This window comes from Sebastes umbrosus, chromosome 4 (genome assembly GCF_015220745.1).
Source record: "Sebastes umbrosus isolate fSebUmb1 chromosome 4, fSebUmb1.pri, whole genome shotgun sequence".
NCBI lineage: Eukaryota > Metazoa > Chordata > Actinopteri > Perciformes > Sebastidae > Sebastes > Sebastes umbrosus.
Genome location: NC_051272.1, coordinates 11,658,273 through 11,685,184, shown reverse-complemented (window position 1 = coordinate 11,685,184; position 26,912 = coordinate 11,658,273). Strand labels below are relative to the sequence as shown.

At 39.4% G+C, this 26,912-nt stretch overlaps 3 protein-coding genes across 6 annotated transcripts; 2 read left to right on the top strand and 1 right to left on the bottom strand.

The window, feature by feature from the left end:
• Positions 1–755: 755 nt before the first annotated feature.
• On the top strand, positions 756–9,938 carry si:ch211-59o9.10 (uncharacterized protein LOC561841 homolog). 2 transcript variants are annotated; one of them, XM_037766385.1, is made up of 11 exons: positions 756–859; positions 2,031–2,247; positions 2,781–2,838; positions 2,932–3,331; positions 3,654–3,745; positions 3,830–3,919; positions 5,020–5,095; positions 5,916–6,007; positions 6,787–6,905; positions 9,462–9,561; positions 9,685–9,938. In XM_037766385.1, the coding sequence occupies exons 2-11, from the start codon at positions 2,114–2,116 to the stop codon at positions 9,754–9,756; spliced, it is 1,233 nt and encodes a 410-aa protein (XP_037622313.1). In that variant the 5' UTR covers positions 756–859; positions 2,031–2,113; the 3' UTR covers positions 9,757–9,938. The 2 variants fall into 2 exon arrangements, with proteins under 2 accessions (XP_037622313.1, XP_037622312.1); XM_037766384.1 differs by having other exon boundaries at positions 3,651–3,745.
• On the bottom strand, positions 9,865–12,372 carry lyrm5b (LYR motif containing 5b). The gene is made up of 3 exons (XM_037766467.1): positions 12,087–12,372; positions 10,694–10,759; positions 9,865–10,291 (listed from the first exon to the last, which is right to left on the bottom strand). Exons 2-3 carry the CDS (start codon positions 10,736–10,738, stop codon positions 10,085–10,087), a joined length of 252 nt encoding a protein of 83 aa, XP_037622395.1. The 5' UTR covers positions 10,739–10,759; positions 12,087–12,372; the 3' UTR covers positions 9,865–10,084.
• Positions 12,373–13,418: 1,046 nt separating this feature from the next.
• nedd1 (NEDD1 gamma-tubulin ring complex targeting factor) lies at positions 13,419–26,316 on the top strand. Of its 3 annotated transcripts, none has more exons than XM_037766323.1 (16): positions 13,419–13,546; positions 16,106–16,249; positions 16,639–16,733; positions 16,830–16,946; positions 18,453–18,593; positions 19,417–19,646; positions 20,679–20,880; positions 21,262–21,379; positions 22,243–22,371; positions 22,459–22,509; positions 22,590–22,679; positions 23,211–23,365; positions 23,448–23,628; positions 23,704–23,845; positions 23,926–23,992; positions 25,752–26,316. In XM_037766323.1, the coding sequence occupies exons 2-16, from the start codon at positions 16,114–16,116 to the stop codon at positions 25,854–25,856; spliced, it is 1,959 nt and encodes a 652-aa protein (XP_037622251.1). In that variant the 5' UTR covers positions 13,419–13,546; positions 16,106–16,113; the 3' UTR covers positions 25,857–26,316. The 3 variants fall into 3 exon arrangements, with proteins under 3 accessions (XP_037622251.1, XP_037622249.1, XP_037622250.1); XM_037766321.1 differs by having other exon boundaries at positions 22,240–22,371; XM_037766322.1 differs by having other exon boundaries at positions 13,443–13,598; positions 22,240–22,371.
• The last annotated feature ends 596 nt before the right edge of the window (positions 26,317–26,912 follow it).

Below are 26,912 nucleotides of genomic sequence, written 5' to 3'. Positions count from 1 at the left end.
AGGACCAACCTGTTTGTCTCCAGCAGCTCCACCTGAACTCCTAGTCAGTCCCAACGCCGCCGCCGGACGTCAGAGAGACATGCTCACAGTCAGAGTGGGTCAGTTTGATTTATTTAGACTTTGGATTTCTCTTTTATTTGACAGATTTAGTTCTGAGGAGCTGTGATTCAGCTGGTCAGGAGACTGACATACCTGCACAGGTGTTTGCACTTATTTAGGAATGCAGACAGGAAGTAAACATACTCAAGTACTGTATCGAGTAGACTTGTTTGCATTTTACTTACTACTACTTTACTTCTAATGGAGTATTTTTCTTCTTATCTTCTATCATTTTCCAGCTTCTTGTGTGTTTCCTCTCTTCTCTGTTTTATATAAACTGTTTTCTGAATGCTATCTCCCCCTAAACACTCACTTTCTGAGAAAAAACTGCAGTCATTCTCTGGATCCAGCTCCTGTTTCATACAATAATAACAAATAATAAACTTTATTTATATGGCACTTTTGAAAGCAAAGTAGACGAACAAGACAAACGATGATAAAAACTATTTAAAAAGGTCTAAAAGTTATACAACATTGAGCAAAAGGAGCTACATAAAGAGAAAAAAATGTAAAATAAGTAGGCTAAAATAAATAAATATATATATATATATATATATAGCTTTCTTGTTCAGTGAATTTTCTCATGTGAACAATAAAACTGAAATTGAAACTTACTTTTTGAATCTTCGGTACTTTTTTGTTGTGACTACGGAAGTTCCTGCACTTATTTTGAAGTGCAACTTCCGGTCGTGAGTCCCAGCGACTTTCTCCACCGCAGGTCGTCCGTCAACAAACTGAAGAAACGGAGGACAGCATTCAGGTAAAGTTAACAGATATCACCTTTATAGTATTGTTATTATTAGTAGCAGTAAAGTGTAATTCATTTTTACACCGATTCATCGTCGTGTTTGTGTATTTGTAGCTACTTCTGCCATCTCGCTGTGCTAATTTAGCTAACAAATGCTACGGAGTGATTTCCTGTGGCGGGTTTGGTAACAACCAAAGGTCCATTCTTACTCAACCAGTCAATCTCTAATGCTTCATCCTCCTAAATGCCTCTCTAGTAGAGGTCAGTTTTCTATAAGATTTAGGGGAACCAAATTATGGAGTAGCTTTTCACATCTATCAATAAACTGTTCATCTTTTAAATGTTTTAAAAGTCACTTAAAGGGTCGTTTAATTGCTGTTTTGTATTTGCTTTACCTCCATGTATCTGTTTTTATGTTTTCCCACTCACAATGTTGTTTGATTACGATTGCCCAGAAGTCTTTATAGATGTTTAAATCTATATCCTCTTCACAAACACTAACCATACACTTCCACACACACTTATCTGTTTTTATATATTTACTGTATTGTTATTGTTGTTATTATATATATCTTGTCCTAATTGTTTATCACTATTATCTAGTCATGTTATTTCTTTATATTAATCTTGTCTCTAGGTGGAGGCTTCAGATAAGCCCAGTGGGTTTTTTGCCTCTTCCTGCACTGTATATTATTCATTTATTTTGTTTGTTATGTTGTATAGTCTTAAATTGTGCAAAATAAATAAACAAATAAACACCAAAATTACAGTCAGAGACACACACACACACACACACTTATTTTTTTTGATATATTTACTGTATTGTTATTATTATATATATCTTGTCCTAATTTTGTTATCACTATTATGTAGTCATATTAATTCTTTATATTAATCTTGTCTCTAGGTGGAGACTTCAGATAGCCCAGTGTTTTTTTGCCTCTTCCTGCACTGTATATTATTCATTTATTTTTTGTTATGTTGTATAGTCTTAAATTGTGCAAAACAAATGAACTAAACCAAACTAAACTAAAGCAGTTTTTAGTTTAGTCTTCGTATGTTTTTCTCTTTTTGGCTTCTGGTCACTTTTATTAGTGTGATCTGTAGAAACAATAACGTAGGATGAATTATTCGGCGCTATGTTTGTGTCGTTAACCTCTTCTATAATTCATTTTTTCCTCAGGTGAATTGTCCTCAACACCTGGATGACATGAGTCTGGATTCAAGGTGATTATAGAGTTGGGAACAGGTGCTTTAACAACAGTGATGGAGGAGCCGTTAGCAGGCAGTTCCTGCTCGTCTGATCCGGACAGTCCTGGAGGTCTGAACCGAGGCTGCCTCCTCGACCCGGCTGAAGTCCTCTACCATGATCTCTCCATCATCGTCCCAGAAACACCCAGGTAACACGGCTCCTCGTCTCACCTATACATGTACATAGAAATATACGTGTATAAATGAAACCATTCATACAGAGAACACTGTAGTATTAGCAGTGCTGGAGGAAGTATTCAGATCTATTGCTGTACTAATACACACTGTGAAAATACTCCACTACAAGTAAAAGTCCTGCATTCAACAGAATATAGTTGTAGTATTCTCTAGTAAAAGTATTGATATGTCAGTAATCAGTGTTTTCCTATCATCTATCTGATGTTTCTGGATTAATAATACTGCTGCATTAATGTGCATGTTGTATTTTAACTCCTTTATATATTGTTGGCTAGTTTAATCTGCAGCAATGCATCATGGTCTATAAGATCATTTAACTTCTTTATATCCTGTTGGCTAGTTTAATCTGCAGCAATGCATCATGGTCTCAAAGAGTCTCATATGTTTATAGCATCGCTCTCCTGTGAGAACCACGTATCTCTAATGTTTTCAGCTTTGTGACGATGCATTTTTCCAGCTTATTGTTTGGTTGTATGTTTCTCAGCCCTGAGCTTGGCAAACGGAGGAGACGCGGTCGCATAACAGAGGAACATTTCAGTCCTGTAAGTCAGTATGAACAGATTTAGGTAACTGCATTCTCACAGTCTCCAGCTCTGTGTGTCCTGATGTTGACTGCGGTGTCTTTCTGTCCTCAGGTGGCCGTTGGCGGATCTCCAGGAGGACCTGAACTCTCACATAAATCCAAACGCAGACGCCTCGCTGCAGCGATGGGAGAGCAGAGCGTCGGCTTTGTTCCGGCTTCATCTCTCAGGACGTTTTCTCTGGACAGCTGGCTGGAGGCCCCGCTGTCCACCGCGTGCTCCTCCTCCTCTTCCTCCTCCTCCTCCTACCTCACACCAATATCAGAGGAGGAAGTGGAGGTGGCTTCTACTGTGGCGGGCTCCACAGTAGAAGCCAGTCCTGCTTGTCTCAGCCGGAGGATGACGCCAGCGAGGGCTTCAGCATCATCACCACCGTCCACCTCCGAGTCTCTGTCCTTCCTCACTGCAGAGGAGAGGAGATGGCTGAATGGCGAGCAAGGAAACACCTCGACAGGTGAGGGGAGAGATGTCAGATATTTACATTTCACGGTCAGTAGTTCATAGAAATAAGTTTACAGCAGCTGTGTATCATGATTTCACTGGCACCAAAGACGCACAGCTCATGGAGGCAGTTAACCCTCTGAGACCCACAACAGACCCATTTCGTCTTTTTTATGGCGTTACAGGGGGTCTTTAGAAAATAATTATTATAATTATTTGTACATTAATCCGAAAAAGATGATTTAGTCTAAAACTTCTGCTCCTAATGGGACGTATGAAGACAGCCTCAGCAACAGCTTCAGCTCTTTGGTTCTGATCAATAATTTCTTCAGCAGCACCGGAGGAGATCGTCATCAGTGACGATGAGGAGGCTGTGGTTCGCTCGGTTCAGGAGGAGGAAGACCAGGCGTTGGCTCGAAGCCTGCAGGTAGGAGCCTTCACCTGCAGGGGGCGGAGCCAAACGACTCACCTGTGTGAAAATGTTCACAATGCTCTTTGTTTGCTCACTCAGGCCGTGTTTGACCGAGAGGAGTCACACCAGTACCACCACCATCTTCATCAGCTTCACCACCATCATCTTCATCAGCAGAGCCACCACGGGGTGAGACAGACACTCACTTCACATTTAAAATAAAATGTCCTTTAGTCAACAATTCATCTTGCTAACAAACATTATATGTGTGTGTGTGTGTATATAAAGTGTAAATATATCGTATTGTGTTAGGAAACATCTCAGGTCATCAAAAGGTCAATTCACACCAAGAGCAAAGCAAATTTTCGCCTCGCTTTACTCGCATAAGTCGGACCGCCGGTATCATTTGTGTTCATACGCTCTAGATGCACCGGAGAGGAGGAGGAGCTTGTCTCCATAGATACCAACAACTTTTCTTTCCTCCATGTCCTCCATCAACCATGGAAGAAATAACCACTGTTGCTGCTTTGTACATGTTGTGGAAGTCCCAGATATGTCAGAAAACCAAAGGCAGACGTGTCGGGTTCATACAGTGTCATTGCACTGACTGTATCTAGCAGCCATACGTCGCTGCTGCAGTATGAACCCAAAATAAACAGATTGTGCTGTGATTTAATATCAGTAGACAGATCAAAATGATGCTGAAATAGTAAAAAGTCTGAATTCATGCTTTGTCAGGTCTGTCCGCAAGACGACAAGTAAAGAACTTTTAAAATGCTTGTTTTCTGAATGGAGTTTGGATGGATCAGTGCCAGGCTATGCAGCTGCTCCATCAACACTCAACATAAAGTCATCTAGGCATAAATACGGCAGCGACGTTGTTTCTACCATAGACAGTCTGTGGTTTCTACACAGAGTTTGGGCCGGTCTCTGTACAGATATGATGTACTATCGTAGCTCTGGGTGACCACAGACACAAACAAGATTTATTTCCTCCATTTCTGATTCAACAAGGTCAGGACGTCAGTGAGGACAGGAGGACAATCTCAACACTGAGAGGATTTCACCACACAGCGTCATGAGAATTTCCCGCTCCAGTTGAAATATTTCAACTCCCGCAAATGTTGCGCATTTGCAACGCCTGGCGTCTCTTAGCATTGACTTTGTATATAACCGCGTCGCGTGAAAAGTTCGCTTCACTCTTGCTGTGAATGCACCATTACATGTGAACAGGAAGTGCTGTAATAAGTGAAGTTAAAGTTTTGACAGCAGTAACTTGTTCTGTGCAGTACTACCCGTATATGGAGCCCGGCTGGATGCCTCATTTACTGGCTGCTGTCTCTCCGCTGGTCAACTTTGAAGACGGTAAGATCATAAAAACACTCAGCTCAGAGCATTTTACACAACTGTTGTTTTATAATATTTATATAATGATGAATTGTGGCGTCTGGGTTTCTGAAGGCAGGACAGACAGATTTAAACTAGCATCAATTAAATGACTGTTGTCTTGTTTAGTGGACTAATTATTAATGACGGTTCAGCTCTAACCTCGGTGGTAAATACACTGTTTCCTGTCGATGCTTCACAATAAAAGCTGCCAGTGTTTGTTGAAATCTTTTTATGTGAAGCAGCAGCAGTAAATGTTGTGTTAGCATTAGCAGTAACCTAAAGGACGGGTCCATTATTATTTATTCATCATTTATTATTATTATTTTGGTTTTGGTTTTTATATCTTTTTGTATCCTCCCAGTGGTGTTCCTTATGTATTCACATTTTGGTGAAAGTATGTTTTAGTGTCAAAAGTTTATTTTCCCTTGAAGTCCTTCTAAAACCGTTTTCCCATTTGGTGACCTGACGTAGGTTTCTGCATGATGGTGCCGCTACATGTACAGTATACTGCATAAACATCCTTATAGTCAGTGTATTAACGTTACATACAGTAACTTAGATGGCGGTCAGCGTGCTCCCAGTTTGGAGAAGTAGACAGGAGTACCAGCAGGAAGCTAAGCAATGTACGTAATATGGTGTCAACTCAGAAAGTCGTGTACCAACATTGTTGTTGCAACTTTAGGAAGCGTTCACGTGAATTTTCCCTGTCGGGAACTAATTTTTCAGATAATTCCGACACCACATGAATGCAGCATTCATGTTTACTTCAACTGATACAGCTGGTGTGTTTCTACAGATCTGATTGGTCAACACAGGAGACGTGGGCGGGGCAGACGGAGGAACACCCAGTCTGAGCTTTCAGAAGACCATCAGGGGAACGACTACGAGGTGAGGAAGAGGAAAAAACAATGTGTGGATACATCCACCAATAAATACTAGGGCTGTCAATCTATTAAAATATTTTTTTATCTGTTCAAAATGTACCTTAAAGGGAGATTTGTCAAGTATTTAATACTCTTATCAACATATGCAAATGTATGCATATATTTATATTGTTGGAAATCAATTAACAACACAATGTACAGTCCCCCCCATAACCCAACACAAAACAATGACAGATATTGTCCAGAAACCCTCACAGGTACTGCATTTAGCATAACAAATATGCTCAAATCATAACATGGCAAACTGCAGCCCAACAGGCAACAACAGCTGTCAGTGTGTCAGTGTGCTGACTTGACTATGACTTGCCCCAAACTGCATGTGATTATCATAAAGTGGGCATGTCTGTGAAGGGGAGACTCGTGGGTACCCATAGAACCTATTTTCATTCACATATCTGGAGGTCAGAGGTCAAGGGACCCCTTTGAAAATGGCCATGATAGTTTTTAACTCACCAAAATTTAGCGTAAGTTTATTATCGCATTAACTTTGACAGCACTAATTTTAATTGATGTGAAAGAGAGAAATGACTCCGACATATATGACAAAAAAATGAAGCCTGGGAGAGTTCTGGATGTTTTTACGATACACTACGGTAAATTCCTGCTTTTCCATGAATGCATGAGTAATAATAATGTAATGATAGAATATGTAACAGTACATCAGTCCGTTTCCTGTAGTTCTGTCATATTCTGACTGCTGACGTCGGCTTGTTTTTCTTTCAGGCTCTTCTGGCGTTCGAGGAGCGTCAAGGATCCGTCGTGTCCAAAAAGATGAGTCGGAGGGAAATCCAGAGGTTTCCCACCAAAACCTTCAAGTCTGCCAACAGCTGCGAAAACACTCAGTGAGTTCAACAGCTGGTCTGACCTCAGTATTGATTCATTGTTATGTTATTGATCAAGGCTGTAACGGTTCCTGTATTCATGCTGAGCCGTCACGGTCCGGTGCACGCAGCCGCACACAGAATACACGGTATGTAGATTGATGCATGTAATGCAGAACTAAAGTTCACAAGCGCAAGTTCCACCCGGAAACTTTTAGCCGTTGGCAACATGTGCCGAGGTTAGCACAACAAGCTGACTGTTGTGTGAGTCAGTTACACCAAAGAACATATATTGATAAGAAATGAAAGTCAATTGTTAATTCCATTGCAACATCAGCACCCATCAGCAGAGCTACGCTTCCGCCATTTTGGACTGAAAGCAACTACTGGACGCCAGTAAAACGTCCAGCTACAAAGAGTATGATAAATTATTTCTTTTCTTTTGTCATATTCTACCAAAATGTCCTGTGTCGAACATTAAAATGTTATAAATATAATAAGCTCTTTCAGTCCAAAATGGCGGCAGCAGCTGTTGTCAAAAAAACACCAGAGTTTTGTCTCTTTGGCTACACTATCATTGAATAAACTGATAACCCCTGACTAAGTAGAGCAAAAAGACTCTGGCACACCATCCTCTTCAGGTTATTCTTTTTTTATTATTATTATTTATTTATTTTAGGGCTGTGTAGTTAACGTGATAATAATGCATGAACGTAACTTGTGATTTTTAGGTTGTAGTGGGCTCAGTTTTAAAGCTAGAGTGAAGATACTGGTATCATATGAAACTACAAAACCTAATAAATCCATTGGTACCAACCATGTCATACGACGGAGGCTAAATAACACTCTAAATTTTGGCGAGGAAAAACTGGCATGGCCATTTTCAAAGGGGTCCCTTGACCTCTGACCTCCAGATATGTGAATGAAAATGGGTTCTATGGGTACCCACGAGTCTCCCCTTTACAGACATGCCCACTTTGTGATAATCACATGCAGTTTGGGGCAAGTCATAGTCAAGTCAGCAGTGCGGGAGTCTTTTTGCTCTCTACTGTCAACCTGAGGTTTTCTCCTGGCGACCTACAGGTGTGCAAAAGGTCTGCTCTTCTGTAACCCCTGATTAAGTGACACGTTTTTATGAATATCTCATATTATAGTTAATGCATAATAATAACAGTACGGATCAACTGATAAATTGTACCATTAACCCAAATACTGCAGGAAGTTTGTGCAAAACTAGCAATTTGCATTAAGTTTGAGCAGATTATTTCCTGTGAATATCACATCAGAGATCAGTTTTCCTGATATTTTTTAGGAAGTTTTGTTTTGTATTTATGTATTGTTTTGAATTTATAACATTTAGGTTGGGAACCAGTGGCAAGACATGCTATTATGCCTCCGTGAAAGCTGTGGCTGGAGGCATTATATTTTCTGGTTGTACATCCGTCCTATCCGTTCTCGTTAACGTGATATCTCAGGAGCGCCTGGACGAAATTCCTTTTAATTTGGCACAAACGTCCACTTGGACTCGAGGATGAACTGATTAGATTTTGGTGTTCAAAGGTCAAGGTCACTGTGACCTTAGGTCCGTCTCATTCTTGTGATATCTTAGGAACACCTGGAGGGATTTTTTTCAAATCTGGCACAAACAATAATTCTAGTTCAGTTTCATATCCTGTTGTGACCTGTTACCTTCTGGTAAAGTGTTTGTTCAGTGTTCCTACAGTGTAAAACAAAAGTGTTTGAAATGTTAACAAAATGTTCCCTCAGTCCCCAGCAGGAGGATTATGTCTGTCTTTGATACTCAAACTACGGTCTGTTCAGAATACACGAAAACAAAAATCCTGATGCATTTGTTTTATTTCCGCTGTACTGAACTAACACAGAACCGTGACTCTGAGTGTGGAGGACGGAACCTGCCAAAATAAAAATAAATGACTAAATAAATAAATAACTAAATAAATAAATATGTCATTAAATGTAGCAAAAATATTAAAAATAAATGTAGCCAATCATTAATTCATAAATATGTGACATAAATTGATATCTGTTTTAATTAGCTTTTTTATCTTTGTATTAATTCCTTTATTTATTTACTCTTTTTAATTTTCCATTTTTTAATTTATGTATTTATTTTTGTAATTGTTTAATGTATTTATTTATTTTTTATTTATTTAATATTTATTTTTAAATCTATGTATTTATTTATATATGTATGCATTTATTTATGCATGATTTTCCCTTTGCATTTCAACCCTTATTTATTTCCCCAAACTTATTTATTTTCTGTATTTTTTTCTTTATGCATTTCTGCCTCATTATGCAAATAAGGAGGCTAATAAATAAATAAAATAAAAAAGCAAATTAGAAACAGAAATATTAGTTTGTCACATTTTATCAATTAATTATTGGCTACATTTATTTATCCATCAAGTAATTTATTAATTTATTTTTGATTTTGGCAGGTTCCGTCCTCCATACCTATGAACCGTTACGGCTCTATTATTGATGTCAGGATTTAAAATACTGATGACTCATCTGTTGATTGAATAATTAATTGATTGATTGATTGATTGACAGGTGTCAGATCTGTTTCTGTGACTACACTGATGGCGAGAAGCTGAGGATGTTGCCCTGTTTCCATGACTACCACGTCCAGTGTATCGACCGATGGTTAAAGGTAACGGCTCACATTATGAGGTTTAAAAACAAAAATGTTTGAAGACGCCATCTTTAACTCTGGTAAACTAAGTCTTAAAGACTAAAGTCTGATGAGAATAACCGACCATGTTCCCTCTGACAGGATAACACCACCTGTCCCATCTGCAGAGCTAACCTGGCTGACGGCGCCGCCCTCGCCCCCCAGCCCCTCTGACCTCTGACCTTAGCGCCTCCTCCGGGCCGAGGCGGCGTCTCTACTGTGTTCTACTGTGAGCTGACAGCTTTGTTTTAGTCTTACTGTAGTTTGATGGAGGACAACTCGTCTTTTTTATACTTTTATTTAATTGTTTTTCCGTCATCCGTTACAGGAACAAAACAATAAACCTTTAAAGCTGCTGCTGTTTGTTGTTTTGTTGAGAAATTAAAGATGTTTTCCTCTTACATTGGTCTCTGTTTCTCTAATGAATCCTCTTATTGATCTGTTATTGATTAGACATGAAGAAGCAGGTGGTTATAGTGGAACGAGTCTGTGCAGAAGCGGTTTACTCCTCGTAGTAGCGTTTCTTCATGGCTCTGTATTTCCTCAGGTAGTAGAGCGCCTCCAGCTCTCGGGCCACATACTCCCCCCGACCGATCATCTCCCTGATCTGCTCCGGGTCCTGCACATTTTTGTTTTTCGTGAACGCCGCTCTCAGGCGGTCCCTGAAGTAGTCGCCACCTTTAGGATACTCCCGTCCGAGGTAGAGGAGCTGTGGAGTCGCAGGGAGGAGAACGAGGAAATAAAGTCTTTAGAGGTGATAAATACGATATCCAGAGCATTAATATAGCAACACTGTTAGCATCACTAGCTGCCAGCCGCTGGCTCAGCTGTTGCCATGTTGAGAGCAGTGTGGAGGCATTCCCTCAATCATACATCATAGCGACACATACGGTCCTTAGCAAAAAGTCAAGGCCACGCCCCCTTTTGGGGGAAAGAAAATAGAAGATCTTATAGACTTCAATACAATCTGACGTATGTTTGGATTGTAAAGTTACACACTGTTCCTTTAAAAGTCATCACATCATCTCTGGATTTGTTGTTCAGTTGAGAAATAAAACATCCACACCAGCTGGTGTAAATATTTAGTCCAGAATAAAAAACACAGACTCACATTTTTATAGAGTCGGACCACTTCGGCCCTCAGAGGGTTCGCCATCGTCCAGACAGGCGGTCGCAGCTGAAAAACACGTTAATGTTCACTAAATATTATATAATATTAATATTAACCAGGAGTGGATGGTTGAAGAAAAAGAGGATATCTTGTCATTTAAAGTTCCAGCTGAATTACGTCTGTTCATATTTACAGTAGATCAATAATACTGCAGTACACTTCTGTAGGCAGAGATCAGATCTGTTAACATGCTACACAGAAGAAGTAGTGCAGATGTTTCCAGATGTTACATCTAATAAGATTTATACCGTGGTGGTAAATATAACAAGTCCAAACTCTCTTGTATTTTAATATAGGTTGTTCCCAGTAAAATCAGTATTTATACTGAGTGGATAATCCTGTTGAATTAAAATTAATCTAAAATGATTTTTTGTCGTTAGATTTTGCATAAACATAAATCTTAAATGTAAAAATATAAACGTTACATAAACTGCACATGTAGAAAAAAGTTATTGTATCATGATCAATAAATAAAATATATGTTATTTAATTTTTTTATTACAAAATATCAAACAAATACAGCATTCATTTTCAGGGTTTCAATTAATATTCATATTTTAGACACATAGAAGATTTTCAAGTATGACTGAAATAAAATGGTTCATAAAGTAAACATTATTATACACTAAACACTTTAATCAGTTTTATCGTTGTTAAAAGGTATTTTGTAGAATAAATGACTAGTTATTGATAAACTAAATAAACAATTGAATTATTTAGGAACAATTTAAAAACTATTAAGTCCAGATTGTTATAATTCACTTATTTGTTGTGAGATATTTTATATATATTAGGCAAGTTTATTAGTAAAGCACATTTCATACACAAAGGCAATTCAATGTGCTTCACATAAGGCATTAAAAAACATAAGAAAAATAAAGAAAAACTGTATAAAAACATTAAAACTCAAATGAAAAGAATAGAAACATTTTTCAAGCTAATCAAAGTTAAGAACAGAGACATAAAGACAGGATAAGAGGGCAGGAGGAGTGTTATTATTATTAGACTCCATTATAGGGTCGTGGCTAGAAGGTAAGACGCAAATTGTGAAACTCTCGCGAGATTTGTTACGGTTCGGCATGACCTAGTATAAGTCCTTGGCAGTTAATATCGCGAGAGTTATTTTCGGGTTACCTTCTAGACACGACACCTTTACAACCTCGATAGCAAGAAACTAGCAACTTGTTAACAATTAAACGCCAGTCGACGATGAAACGGTCATAAATTGTTCAGTAAACATAAACACACACTTTAGTTCCTGTAGACAGAGCTGACACAGTAACTGTGTGCGGTGTTAATACAGTTAATGTTCAGAGTAAAGGTGTTTTCTTACCTGTCAGGATGAACTCTGTTCTGCAGCTGACTGAACTTTGCTTCGGTTTCAAACAGTTAATGAAGCTAACAACACGTTAGCTAACTTTAAAACAGCTAAAAACCGACAAAAACTCGTTCCTCACGTCCGTTAGTTTATGTCCGTGGCAGGTTTATAACGTTTAACTTTAAACGGTGGGTGTATATTTCTACGTTAGTAACGAGCTCGGTGTGAAGCGAACCGTAAAGTAAACAACCAAAGAGTAACTAAACAACCAAAGAGTAACACGCATAGAGATAGTAATCCTCCAAGACAGGCAGAAACCACCGCTGAAAGTTTCGCACATGCGTACTTAAAGAGCAGCTTGTAGATTGAATTTCTCTGCTTTAGTGTTTATGTATAAAAATAATACTACGACTTTTTTTTTCTCGTAAACTTGTGACTTTATTCTCATAATATTACAACTTTTTTCTGATAAACTTCTGACTTTATTCTCATAATATTACAACTTTTTTTCCGATAAACTTCTGACTTTATTCTCATAATATTACAACTTTTTTTCTCGTAAACTTCTGACTTTATTCTCATAATATTACGACTTTTTTCTCGTAAACTTCTGACTTTATTCTCATAATATTACGACTTTTTTCTCGTAAACTTCTGACTTTATTCTCATAATATTACAACTTTTTTCTGATAAACTTCTGACTTTATTCTCATAATATTACAACTTTTTTCTGATAAACTTCTGACTTTATTCTCATAATATTACAACTTTTTTTCCGATAAACTTCTGACTTTATTCTCATAATATTACGACTTTTTTCTCGTAAACTTCTGACTTTATTCTCATATTACAACTTTTTTTAGTGTATGTAGATAGATAGATAGATAGATAGATACACATGTGCATCTAAACAACGTAAGGTTAAACGCAAATAAACAAATTCCAAATCAAAACAACTATGTGATGTTAATTGTTCAGGTGTGGTTGGCTGCAAATTAAATGAACCTGTGCATGCAAGAATAAATTCATAACTTAAGGAGAAAAAAATCGTAATAGGACTTTTTTTCACGTAATATTATGACTTTTTTTCTCATAAATTTATGACTTTATTCTTGTAATATTAAAATGTTTCCCTTAAACCCATGACTTTATTCTCGTTAAATTATGACTTTTTCTCTCGTGAATTTCTGACTTTATTCTTGAAATCTCAGATTAAATTCCCCCTCAATATGGCCCTAATACTCTAAAGTGTGAACTGGGATGATGTTACCCTGTGTGGCTGTAAACCATCACAGTGCTATTAGTACTTTTACTGCAGTAAAGAATCTCAATACTTCCTCCTCCACGTCTGTTTACTTTACTTGTTTTAAAAAGCGCTTCTCCTTGTTGTCCCTCCCGGGTCTCCGTAGTGGCGGTTTACTGGCTGCAGCGGATCAACAGTACCGACCAGTCGGTTATTAGTTTATCTTCTCCGGTACATATGACACGTTTCTACGGAACCGACTGAAACACCGGCGTCTTTACCGGTAACTTACTGCTGGTCTTGTGTTGTTTAACGTGTTTTTATGGCTGTTCGCTAACTTTAAAACCCGGTTAGCTGTGGCTGATTGTTGTTGCTAACTGTTAGCTAAGTTTAACTAGCTTCCCCGGCGGTTGGTTATGATGTTAACTAGTGAAACTAGCGGGTAACTAGTTAAACTAGCGGGTAACTAGTGAAACCAGCAGTTAACTAGTTAAACTCGACCTACTGCTGGTTCTTACTGAACAAGTCAGCTGCTTGTTGGTATTTAATTAAACTTCATCCAACTTCATCCAACAAAAACATCTGATGTGTCACTGTTAGTTCACTTAATGCTTATTAATGTTAACTTATTACTGTTATTATGTTAGTGTTAACAGTTACTGTTATTATGTTAGTGTTAACAGTCACTGTTATTATGTTAGTGTTAACAGTTACTGTTATTATGTTAGTGTTAACAGTCACTGTTATTATGTTAGTGTTAACAGTTACTGTTATTTTGTTAGTTTTATCAGTTACTGTTATTATGTTAGTGTTAACAGTCACTGTTATTATGTTAGTGTTATCAGTCACTGTTATTATGTTAGTGTTAACAGTTACTGTTATTATGTTAGTGTTAACAGTTACTGTTATTATGTTAGTGTTAACAGTCACTGTTATTATGTTAGTGTTAACAGTTACTGTTATTTTGTTAGTGTTAACAGTCACTGTTATTATGTTAGTTTTATCAGTTACTGTTATTATGTTAGTGTTATCAGTTACTGTTATTATGTTAGTGTTAACAGTTACTGTTATTATGTTAGTGTTAACAGTTACTGTTATTATGTTAGTGTTATCAGTTACTGTTATTATGTTAGTGTTATCAGTTACTGTTATTATGTTAGTGTTAACAGTTACTGTTATTATGTTAGTGTTATCAGTTACTGTTATTATGTTAGTGTTAACAGTTACTGTTATTATGTTAGTGTTAACAGTTACTGTTATTATGTTAGTGTTAACAGTTACTGTTATTTTGTTAGTTTTATCAGTTACTGTTATTATGTTAGTGTTAACAGTTACTGTTATTATGTTAGTGTTAACAGTCACTGTTATGTTAGTTTTAACAGTTTAACTGCGGTGGAAGAAGTATTCAGATCCTTTACTGAAGTAAAAGTACTAATACCACACTGTGAAAATACTACAAGTAAAAGTCCTGCATTCAAAACCTGAAGTAAAAGTACTAATAACACACTGTGAAAATACTACAAGTAAAAGTCCTGCATTCAAAACCTGAAGTAAAAGTAATAATAACACACTGTGAAAATACTACAAGTAAAAGTCCTGCATTCAAAACCTGAAGTAAAAGTACTAACACACTATGAAAGTACTCCACTACAAGTAAAAGTCCTGCATTCATAACCTGAAGTAAAAGCACTAATACCACACTATGAAAGTACTCCACTACAAGTAAAAGTCCTGCATTCAAAACCTGAAGTAAAAGTACTAATAACACACTATGAAAGTACTCCACTACGTGTAAAAGTCCTGCATTCACACCTGAAGTAAAAGCACTAATACCACACTATGAAAATACTCCACTACAAAATAATCACAATTAGATATTTTTTTCTTAATCGTGCAGCACTACTCTGTGGACAAAATAAAGCCTGAAACCTGAGTGATGTTTTGAGACGATCATTGGTTGCTTCTGTTTCTGTCAGTTTAGTCAAAGATATATATGAAGATGTTTCAGTAAAAAGCTTGTGTAAGAAGAAAAAGAGAAAATTCTTATTCAATTCATATTTATACTATAATTTCATTTATATTCAACACACTTAATAGGTTCAACAATTGTTTTCACTTATTTGCACTGTGGTTATTTATTGTATGTCTTCTCATTTCTTATCTTATTTTTATTATTTACTTATATCTCTCTGCATATATTGTAGCATTATGTACATAATTTACATGTTACTTACTCCTTTATTTCTATTTTCTTTCATTTCTTCATGTTAATATAAGAGCAACTGTAACGTCCCAAGAAAAATAATGTGTTTTCTTGTGCATTTTCTTGATTTTATAACTTTAACTTTGTGGGTTATTTAAACTTATTTCTACTTGTTGTATATGTTGTCTTCTCTATCTATCTATCTATCTATCTATCTATCTATCTATCTATCTATCTATCTATCTGTCTCTTCTCCCTTTTTCTTCTGCATGTTTGTAACTTCTGTTTTTGCTTGTTTATTTTCCTTCTTTATGACCTAAAACTAAAAAAATTGTGGCTCAACAATCCTCCCTAAAATCTTTAGCGAAATAGTGATTATGTTTTCATCATCAATTAATGTGTTTTAGTTTGTAAAATGCCAGAAAACTGTGAAATGTCCCAATTACAGTTTCCCAGAGCCCAAGGGGATGTCTTGAAATTACTTGTTTTGTCTGAACACAAAACCCAATAACAATATTTTTTAATTTAAGTTTTGCACATTACACTGATGTGTGTGTGTGTGTGTGTGTGTGTGTGTTTGTTTCCAGACGTTGCCATGGAGGACGTGCCCCGCCTAGTGTCCACAGGAGACTGTGTGAAGATCTGGGATGCAGTTTCCATGGCACCGCTGGAGCAGTTCAACCCACATAGCAACAGCCACCCTGTGGCACAGGCCTGCTGGAGCTCCAACAGTATCCTGATGGATGGATGGATGGATGGATGGATGGATGGAGCTGTTCATGGGTTTTTATCAGCTCAGTAATAAGACCTGGCGGCAGGACGTTAAAATACAGTACTAGTATGAGCTGGTAATCAATCAATAGGTTGATTTACACGTTGGTATGTTAATCACATGTGTTTAAATCTGTGTATCAAGGGCTTTATTGATTAATCTGTTAATTATATCTTCTTGATTAGATGTTTAGTCTATGAAATGTCAGAAAATACATTGACTGTGAATTCAAAGTAAACGTCCCTGTCGAGAGTATTGCTCATCTAATAACAAGAACTAATGCATAAAGCCTGTGTGAGTCAGTGATGGTTGGGTTAAAGGTGAACCAGCCTTGACCAGTTCTCCCAGACCAGTACCTGGTCAGCGCCAGCAGCAGCGGAGACAAACTGGTGGTTTCCAGCCTCAAGTCGACTCCTGTTCCAGTGGTGGAACTGGGCGAGGGGGTGAGTCCACAGCTTCTCTACGATATACTAACACTGACCCACCTTTACCAGCATTCAGCAGTCTGTACTCACCCTCGACTCTTTGTGTCCGTTCAGAAAAAACAAACCAGTGTGTGTCTGAGTTCATCGTCTCAGTTTCTGGTCAGTGGAGGTCTGGATCACAGTGTTCACATCTGGGACCTGAAGACCAAGAGACTGCACCGCTCCCTCAAGGTAAGACCTCACACAGGACGGGACGGTAGTTAAACAGCATGTCAACTTTATTTCTGAAGCACCTGCTGAAATAAAGGTTTGTTTCAAATAGTGTTGTCATGATCCCAACTTCTGACCTGACTTCAATACGATACCCCACTAAATATCTCGATACCGATACCGAAACGATACCACAGCAAAAAACTAAAACATCAGGAAGAGTAATGGAATAATAGATGACACAACATGGAACTTTAAATAGTTTTTTTATTAATTAAAAATGTTTAAATGTAAAAATTGATTTATTAAAAAATTAAATGGTATGCAGTATCTCCCCTGTACTTAAGTTCATGTGATTTCTTTGATAGTTCATTTTAAATTTTACTTTATTTTTATACCCCCGCGTGGTCGGGGGAATATAGCGCTCCGCGTGTCCGTCTTTCCGTCCGTTCGCGTGTCACACTTTCTTTTCCGGAGCAGAACTCGGAAATTATTTACTTCAAATTTGGTAAGATGGATGACAGTGTGGTCTAGTTGTGCATTTGGTGGTTAGAAGTCCAGGTTGCCCAAAATCTTTGCAATTTTTTCCAAAAGGGCAAAACCCTACTTTAGTAGGAGTCAAGCAGTGAGCGGGGTTTGTGAGCCATGCTCACTTTTGCCTTGTTGATAATGCACACATATTTACATTTCATCTCTATTCTTATTTCTATTTTTCTCATAACTTAACTATGTTTTTATATATTTTTATTCCACAAAGCACAACTCTAATTTCCCCCGGGGATCAATTAAGTATTTCTGATTCTGATGTCACTTATTAAAAAGTGTTTAATAAGGTTTTTATTTTGTAAAACAGCGCCCCTGTTGGCGCATCAGTAACAGTTCAGGCGGAGAGTGGTACTGCAGCACGGAAGACGACGAGAGGCTTCCTAAACAAAAACCCACAAAATGATTACACGGTAAAATAATACTTTAACACGTCCTCTTTTGTAGATTATGTGTTTGCTGAATTACAGGAGATGTTTGGACAGATTCAGAAAAGATGGTGAATCTAATGTTATCGATACATTTGATCGGTAATTAGAGCCGCGCTGTTATTTCCTTGTTTTTTTTAAGGGAGTTCTGCTGATAGAGACACCAGCTCAGAGTGAGACTGTGGTTCATGAGCTGCTTTAATCTTCTCTTGTTGACTCCATCCTTCTGGTTATCACTACAGTTTAGTTTTTGACCGCTCGCTCCACCAGCAGTAAAGTTATAACTTCCTGCTCCCGCGGGATCCCAATCCTAACCTATCCTTTGAAGCACACCGCTGCACACACACACACACATGGCCCACGGTCACACATCGGGGCAACTCCCGGCTCGTATTAAAACACTGTCATAATACCGGTACTAATAAAACAGGGTACCCGGCAGGGTATACCGATATCTTTCTAGTATCGGTATACCGTGCAACACTAGTTTCAAAGTGTGTTCTGCTGCTTGCTGCTAAAGGTCTGAGGTGACCCCCTCTGTCTGTCCATCTCTCAGGACCATAAAGAAGAGGTGACCTGCGTGACCTTCAATGCCAACGACAGCTACATCGCCTCCGGTTCCACCAGCGGAGACCTGGTCCTCCACAGTCTGACCACCAACCTGTCCAGCAAAGCCTTCGGACACGGCAGCGACCAGGTCAGACAGTAAACATGTACTGTTAGATATACTATCAGAGCTGTTGTTTGTTAGAGAGAAATATACTTTTGTTTTGATGCGCTTTATGTTGTATAGTTCACATTAAATTATCCACAGTGAGAGAGTGAAACTATTTTACCTGAATAAATACTATACAGCTTTAAAGGGATAGTTGTGGTGTGTCTCATTGTGGTTGTATGAGGTACTTCTCCATAGTCAGTGTAGTACTTCCAGTAGATTGAGTTCAGACAGGAGTACCAGTACGGGAGCAAAGCAACGTACTGCTGTGGACGGGGGCAGCAGCAAAACGGACACCTGAAAAAATGTATATCAGTTTAAGTGTACACTATATTTAGAATATTTTCACTGCTTTACTACTAGACTGTCAGACCCTGCTGCAGTAAAATGAGAGGTTTTCTAAAGGGACTCTGGTGCATGGAAACACTACCGCTTTTGTCCACAGGGACCGCCAAAATCAACACAACATTAAAGTTCCTCGTAGTAACTTTAACCGTTAATCCAAAATTGTTGGGAATTAAATTTACTGTCGACCAACTAATTTTAATCGACTAATATTTTCCTTCATGCTGCTCCTGCTATATTTCTTCTAGCTTATTGCCAGTATAGAAACAAGGCATTTGTGGATATAGTGAATCAAACACACCATTAAACCCACTACTTTGTTCTCAGTACTTTAGGTGAGGAATCAGAGCCCAGGAGTCTAAATTTAAACTCCTATCAGAAAGTGTTTCACTTGAGGAAGTCTGTGATTTCTCTAAAACATTCCCGAGAACATTTTAAGGAAATTGTGTTTCATCTTCAGCCCATCCATGACCTGAGGCTGTCCATGCTGAAGCGCTCCCTACTGGGCAGCGTCTCTGACAGCGGCACCGTGGTCCTGTGGGACTCCAACACCCAGAAGGAGCTCCATGTGTTCGAGAGCGCCCACAAGGCCCCGGGCTCCGGCCTCGCCTTCTCCCCCGTCAGCGAGCTGTTGGTGGTTAGCGTCGGTCTCGACAAGAAGATCGTCTGCTACGACACGACCAGCAAGATGTAAGACTGATGCAGCAAACACTGCTGTGGTCTTCACAGTATTTGAACCTACAGAGAATAGATCTAGTTTATAGAAACCCCCTTTTTATTGTACATCTGTAGTAAGTAAGTTATTATCGATTAATCTACTCATCATTTTCTTGATAAATCGAGTTAAAGGTACAATTATTAACATAGATAACATTCAGCCAATAGATGTTGCACTCTCCCTCCCCCGTTCCATTACATTCCCTTGACAACAAGTGGATGCCAGTTCGTTGCACAACCTGCATATTTTATGGCTGAGTGGAGTGAAGAAACGTTTCAGAGATGGAGAGTAAATGTTGCTAATATAGGGCGGCACGGTGGTGAAGTGGACTCTAAATGTCCCGTAGGTGTGAATGTGAGCATGAATGGTTGTCTGTCTCTATGTGTCAGCCCTGTGATAGTCTGGCGACCTGTCCAGAGTGTACCCTGCCTTCGCCCAATGTCACCTGGGATCGGCTCCAGCCCCCCCTGCCACCCTAAATAGGATAAGTTCATGGATGGATGCTAATATAATAACATTTAGCCTTCTGCTAACCGAGAGAGTTATACGCCCTCAATTTATCTTTACAGCGCTGCCGTTTGTCCACCAGCCTGCATTGGACACCTGGCTACTTAGCTAGCTTAGGTTGTTAATTCCGCCATGGTGTCATGCAACACAGAAAATGAGCAAAGTTGTCACTCATCTGGCGATAGCACTGTGCTTTCCTACGCTGTGACAAGAGTGTGTGGATGAAGCATTAAGTTGTTAAGTATTACTCGTTTAGCAACTGGCTAGTTAGCTAGCTACCTTGCTGATTTCACCATGCTACAGAAAATGAGCCCAAGAGCGGACAGCGCTGGGTCACGATCCCTCTGCCTCACTCCTCGCCACCAAGAGACTACTTCACCGGGAGGAGAGCAGGCGTTAGCTAGCTAGCTAGCTTGCCAGTCTCTGGACAATCTATTAGTCATTCAGATTGAATTATCAGTTTTTAAGTTTCATCTTGTGTGTGTGTGTTCCTGCAGCATCCTGAGGTCGATCCGAGTGGACAGTCCGCTGACCTCGGTGGACTTCACTCCGGACGGTACCGGTGTGGTGGTCGGATCCACTCAGGGGAAGATCTACCAGTACGACCTGAGGAACTCCAGCGCCCCCACCACGATCATTGCAGCACACAAGACCTCCGTCACCTGCCTGCGCTTCCAGAGCAACATCAGCAAACACAAGGTAGATCCAGGACAATACCTTACCCACAGATCCAGCACAGTACCCACAGATCCAGCACAGTACCCACAGATCCAGCACAGTACCCGCAGATCCAGCACAGTACCCGCAGATCCAGCACAGTACCCGTAGATCCAGCACAGTACCCACAGATCCAGCACAGACACCACAGATAATGAATGTTTTGTAATATTATGATCCGGTCTCTTATAAGGCCTGAGATGCTTCTCTAATCCCATTTTGACCTCCAGGTTCGGTGCTTTAATCTGTGGAAATACTGGATTTAAACAACCTCTACTTTTACTAACGTAATTTGATGATTGGTCCAGAGTTAAATTAGTAAATCCATCGAAACGCCTCTGGTCTCTCTCTTTTCTGCTCCAGTCCAGTAAACTGGGCTCCACCAAGATTGTCAAGAGATCCTCGATCAAGCTGTCAAACAGCCAGCCAGACTCCTCCCCCGGCACAGGCCCCGCCCCCCACAGACAGGTGACAGGTACAGGTGGGTTCATCTCATTAGTCTCTGTCAACATTTCACATTACATCAGATATGCATTGCGTTAAGGCCCTGACACACCAAGCCGTCGGTTAAACAGTTTGTTGCCGTCGGTGAGCGTCTGTCGGTCTAGTTTTTGTGGTGTGTCCTGCAGCGTAGGCTCTAGTCTGCCCGTGTCGGAGGTTTAATGAGCCCAGACACACCAACCCGACATCAAAAAACTAGCGGCGGACGACGAAGGCCGCCTGTTGAGTCGCCTCGCTTTTGTCTTGGCCAAAAAGTTGCACTCGAACTCACCGCAAAGACTACAGCTAACGGCCAGTTAGCACTACTGTAGCATCACTGGCCGAATGATTGTCTAACTCTCCAACTCTCAGCCTTCGTCTCTGCTAGTTCTTTGATGTCAGTTTTGTGTGTAGAGCTGCAACGATCAGTCGATGTGTTGATGAGTCGATCGACACATAAATAACAGGCAACATTAATTTCTGTCATTTTTCAAGCAGAAAAATTCTCAGGTTTCACCTCTTAAATTAATATCTTTGTGTTTTAGACTTTTGGTCACACAAATCAAGACATTTGAAGACGTCACATTGTGTTGCATTTTTTCACTATTTTTTTTACATTTTGCAGACCAGACAATTAATGGACAAAATAATCGGCACATTGATTATTAAAGTAATAATCTTGAAGATATTTATTTGAATAGATGCCACTATCTATCGCTGAATGAGGAAACACAATGGTTTGAGGAGATCTTTGAGATTGTGACTTTAATGCTAATATTCGTTAGTTACATCATGATAAATTGTAATGTTATGAAATAAGTGATTAGAGGAATCAAACAGTACTCACGGCGTTGTTTCCAGCAGGGGGCGCTGGTACAGAGTTGATGTCCCGGGAGGCTGAAGGTCAGCAGGGGACGGAGCCGCTTCCTGTTGTGGAGAAGTTCAGCAGCGTTGGACGAAACAGTCTGGACGTCTTCTCTCCTGCTCGGGAAGGTGAGAGCTTCACTGACCCCTGATCCAGATCTAATCTATGTATTCAGGTAGATATGCTATAAACCTTCATCTCGTCTTCCCGTCCAGACTCTCGGACCCAGGGGACGACCGGAGATACGCAGTTTGGAAGAACATACGGTACAACAGGAAGTCATTTTGAAGCTGATCTGGCTGATACTGCTGGTTCTGGACTAACGTTTGATGCTGTGTTTCCATAGCTACCAGTTTGGAGATGCTGTCCAGAGAAGGGGAGGGTCAGCAGGTCATCGGTCGGGGCAGTCTGGACATCTTCTCCCCAGTCAGAGAAGGTCAGACTTTCCTCACTCTACTGGTTTCTACTCAGTGGGCAACTCTGTGTGAAGTCAGATTGTATAGAAGTCTATGAGAAAATGAGCCTACTTCTCACTTGATTTATTACCTCAGTAAACATTGTAAACATGAGTTTATGGTCTCAATCGCTAGTTTCAAGTCTTCTTCAATACAGCATATGATGTTCATTTAGTAAATTATGGCCAAAAACCAAGAAAGAATGAATCCATTAGAAAGAATGCAGGTTTAAGGCTCTTCAGCATTGGCTTTACTTTTCAGAGGTTGCCGCCTGGTAATGATCCCTCTTTCCATCCACCCACTCTGTGTTTGTTCTCAGTCTGAAGTCTTTGTTCTGCTAAAAGCTGATTAGAAACACGGTTTCATGGTTCAGAGACCAGAGTTCTCCAGGAGGAATCTACCTGGGAAACCAAGTTACTCTAATCCCCGACTGTAGCCGAGCACTGATTCACAGATCTTTGGTTTCCATGAACGTTGTCATGGAGATTGTTGGGATCTTTGTTTTTTTTCAGATGCCAACTCGCACCGTAAGACCCCCCTGGGAACGCCACTGGTCGCTGCCACAGGCCGATGCTTCAGCCCGCTGTCCGTCTTCCAAACCCCTCCCACAATCAAAGAGGAGGAGCCAATCCCTGCTGCAGCAGCCGAACCATGTGACTCCAGAAAGGTACTGACCTCTGACCTCAGTCTGATGTAGCGTAATATGACATGGCACAATGTAACGTCACAAACACTCTCTTGATTGCCAGTCCGACAAGGCCAGCGGCTCCAGTCTGGAGGGGGAGGGTCGGACCACGCCCACAGCATCCCAGCAGACCAATCACAGTCAGCCGGGCCTGCCATTCTTCACTCCAGAGCCCAGCCTCAGGAGAGCCAATGGGATTCAAGCCCAGCTGAGCTACGAGTCACCTGCAGCCGCCGCCACAGCAGGTAGAGCGAAGCGCCGTCACCGTTTGACTGTAAGTGGTGTTTTCTGGATTCTAAGAGTTCTCTCTGCACCTTCAGGTCCAGCTCTGTCGTCGGCGGTTTCTTCCTCGCTATCCAACAACATCGCAGAGGTGGTCGGACAGGCGGGAGCTGCTCCTCTCACCTCCCTGCAGATGCACTTCATCCAGAACATGATCCATGACACTCTGGAGGACTTCAGGTCCGTTTCTGACCTTTGGACTCCTTCCTTTAAAGGCTTATACCACGAATGTTGATGTTTCTTCTTCTTCTTCTCTTCAGGGACTCCTGTCACAAAGACATCATCAACCTGCAGGTGGAGATGATGCGGCAGTTTTACATCCAGCTGGTACGAACCATTACTGACATTCTCTGTTTCTGCTGTGGTTTCAAGATGTCCGACAGTGTTTGTAGGCGTGAGATGATAAATCTGTTTAATACCATGTAAACACTGACGGGTGAACTGTTTTTGCATTGAGGCTTATTTGCGTAGAAAAGGGGACAATTTTGCACTAAATATCTGCATATTACCTCATTTATATATGTGCAAATAGCCCAGGAGCACCGAGATATGGAGGACGCAACCTGCCAAAATCGAAAATAAATAAATGACTCGATAAATACATAAATATGTCATTAAATGCAGCAAAAATAATATTAGAAATAAATGTAGCCATTAATAAATTGATAAAATGTGACAAATTGATATTTCTGTTTTAATTTGCTTCTTTATGTATTTATCTTTTTTAATTCTCTTATTTATTTCCTTTTCTGTTAAATTTTCCAATTTTCCTGCAGTTATTTATTTTTTTCTGCACAATTTTCCCTTTTGCATTTCACACCTCATTATTTCCCCAACTTACTTATTTTTATATTATTTTCTTTATATATTTATGTAAATGAGGGGATTGTCACTCAACGTGTGTCATCATGGGGTCAGTGTAGATAATAGATCGACTATATGCTATCCAGCTAGCTGCACTCCAGTCTTCCTTTATTTAAATAAATAAATGCATAAATAGATTAATAAATACATACATTTAAAAATAAATGCAAAATGTTATAAATAAATTTAAAAAAATATTCTACATGAATAAATAAAAGGAAAAAATAAACAGAAGAGTAAGTAAATCAGGGAATTAATACAAAGATTTAAATAAATAAATAAATAAGCAAATTAAAACAGAAATATCGATTTATGTCACATTTTATCAATTAATTAATGGCTAAATCTTTTTATATTTTGCTACGTTTGATGACATTTATTTATTTATTGAGTAATTTATTTATTTATTCATTGATTTTGGCAAGTTCTGTCCTCCATACTGTGACACTGTTTGCTTGGCAGCTCAGTTAAAGGTGGATTTCACCCTTTGAGGTGCTTTGAGAATTACACGGTTTCTTTTTGTCTTATTTGTGCAGGTTTAGCGACTGCAAAAGCCGCACAATCCTTAAAGTGGCAGTAGGCAACAATATTTTGGCATAATTTGGCAAAAATTCCATAATAACCTTTCAGCATATTGTAATTCAAGTGATCTGAGAGAAAACTACACCTCTGCTCCTCCTCATGGCTCTGTTTACAGGCTTTAGAAAATCTTGCCCGTGACGGCAGACTTTGACCAATCACAGGGCATTTCAGAGAGAGCGTTCCTATTGGCTGTTCCACAAAAGGAGATGCGCGTTCACGTCTGGTCTCTGCAGATAGTGAAAGCCTCGGTCAATGGCGGAACAACCTACTGAAAAGCTTGCTATTCCAGCATTGGCAGCAACTGCCTACACCTCAAAACAACCCAAAAAAAGAAAGACAGACTTTCAAAAAGACAGTCCAAACTGTTGATGTCGTTAGAAGGTAATGTGTAGCTCGCTGCGGTAGCCTCCTCAGATGTAGCGAGCACGTATGAAGCGCGTGCATATGCCCGTTCTCGTGTGGGGGAGGGGCTTCGGACAGAGAGGGGAGAGGAGAGAGAGGAGAGAGAGGAGAGAGCAGCTCGAGGAGATGCAGGATTTTGCGTTTTCCGGATTTCTACGCACTGCAGCTTTAAGTGAATTCACCCCTCAGTGTTTTGTACTTTGATCCTGAGTCTGACGTCTCACGCTGTGTGTTTCAGAACGAGATCCACGGTCTGATTGAGAAATACTCTGTGAACGAGTCTCTGGTGGAGGAGGTGGAGATGCTGAGAGAGGAGAACCGAAGGCTGAGGACCAACTACTGACCCTCTGATCCAGACTGGGTTAGACATCGTTCTGGGATGTGGGTTGAAAAAGTGCAGCAGAAAAAGAATCTCAACCTGGAGAGAAAGTGTTGAGTCAGAATGAACTCTGAGGACGAGCTCTCATCACCAGTGCCTCCCTTCAGTCAGACTGTTGAGGAAGGTCTGCAGCTTCACATGGGAGGGAAGTTGATGTGTTTTGCAGCTGCAGAATGAACAGATGGTGTGATAAAATGTCCTACTGAGTCCCTCAAACACATAGAAACATCTTTGGTATTGTCATTTTAAACACAGATTTTGTAACTCCAGTCTGAGGAAGTTTATAACACATTAGTTTACACTTTCAGACGGACATTTTCTCACATTATCAGCAGCTGGTTGCTTCACGTGTGCCTGGATCATGTTTGTATTAAGAAGAAACATTTTGTTTAAAGAATAAAAAAGATTCCTATTGATAATAAAACAAGGATTCCTTTTTGTGACACTTTAAATAATGAAAACAGACGATTTCTTTAATCGATACTAAAGTATAACTTCACAAATTGCTCCACATTCCTCATTTTCACACTATTTACCCTCTAAAAGAACACGTAAAATTACTTCTTTATAATATTATGACTTTATTCTCATAATATAAAGACTTCTTTTTTCGTAAACTTATGAATTTATTCTCATAATATTACGACTTTCTCGTAAACTTATGACTTAATTTTCATCATACTATGAATTTTTTCTCGTAAACTTATGACTATTCTCGTAATATTACGACTTTCTTGTAAATTTATGACTATTCTCATATTACGACTTTTTTTCTCGTAAACTGCTGACTTTATCATATTACAACTTTTTTCTCTTAAATTTATGGCTTTATTCTCATATTACGACTTCTTTTCAGGTAAACTTAAGACTTTATTCTCATAATCCGACTTTTTCTCGTAAACGTCTGACTTTATTCTCATATTACAACTTTTTTTCTCTTAAATTTATGACTATTCTCATATTACAACTTTTTTTCTCGTAAACTTATGACTGTTCTCATAATATTACGACTTTTTTTCT

Bases quoted from the DNA above. Each gene is read 5' to 3' on its own strand.
- si:ch211-59o9.10 (XM_037766384.1), top strand. From the start codon at position 2,114: ATGGAGGAGCCGTTAGCAGGCAGTTCCTGCTCGTCTGATCCGGACAGT. The intron at 2,839-2,931 runs GTAAGTCAGTAT...TTCTGTCCTCAG, and splicing joins CAGAGGAACATTTCAGTCCT to GTGGCCGTTGGCGGATCTCC. The intron at 3,920-5,019 runs GTGAGACAGACA...TGTTCTGTGCAG, and splicing joins ATCAGCAGAGCCACCACGGG to TACTACCCGTATATGGAGCC.
- lyrm5b (XM_037766467.1), bottom strand. From the start codon at position 10,738: ATGGCGAACCCTCTGAGGGCCGAAGTGGTCCGACTCTATAAAAAT. The intron at 10,292-10,693 runs GTGAGTCTGTGT...GCGACTCCACAG, and splicing joins TGGTCCGACTCTATAAAAAT to CTCCTCTACCTCGGACGGGA.
- nedd1 (XM_037766321.1), top strand. From the start codon at position 16,114: ATGGAGGACGTGCCCCGCCTAGTGTCCACAGGAGACTGTGTGAAGATC. The intron at 18,594-19,416 runs GTCAGACAGTAA...TTTCATCTTCAG, and splicing joins TCGGACACGGCAGCGACCAG to CCCATCCATGACCTGAGGCT. The intron at 23,629-23,703 runs GTAGAGCGAAGC...CTGCACCTTCAG, and splicing joins TGCAGCCGCCGCCACAGCAG to GTCCAGCTCTGTCGTCGGCG.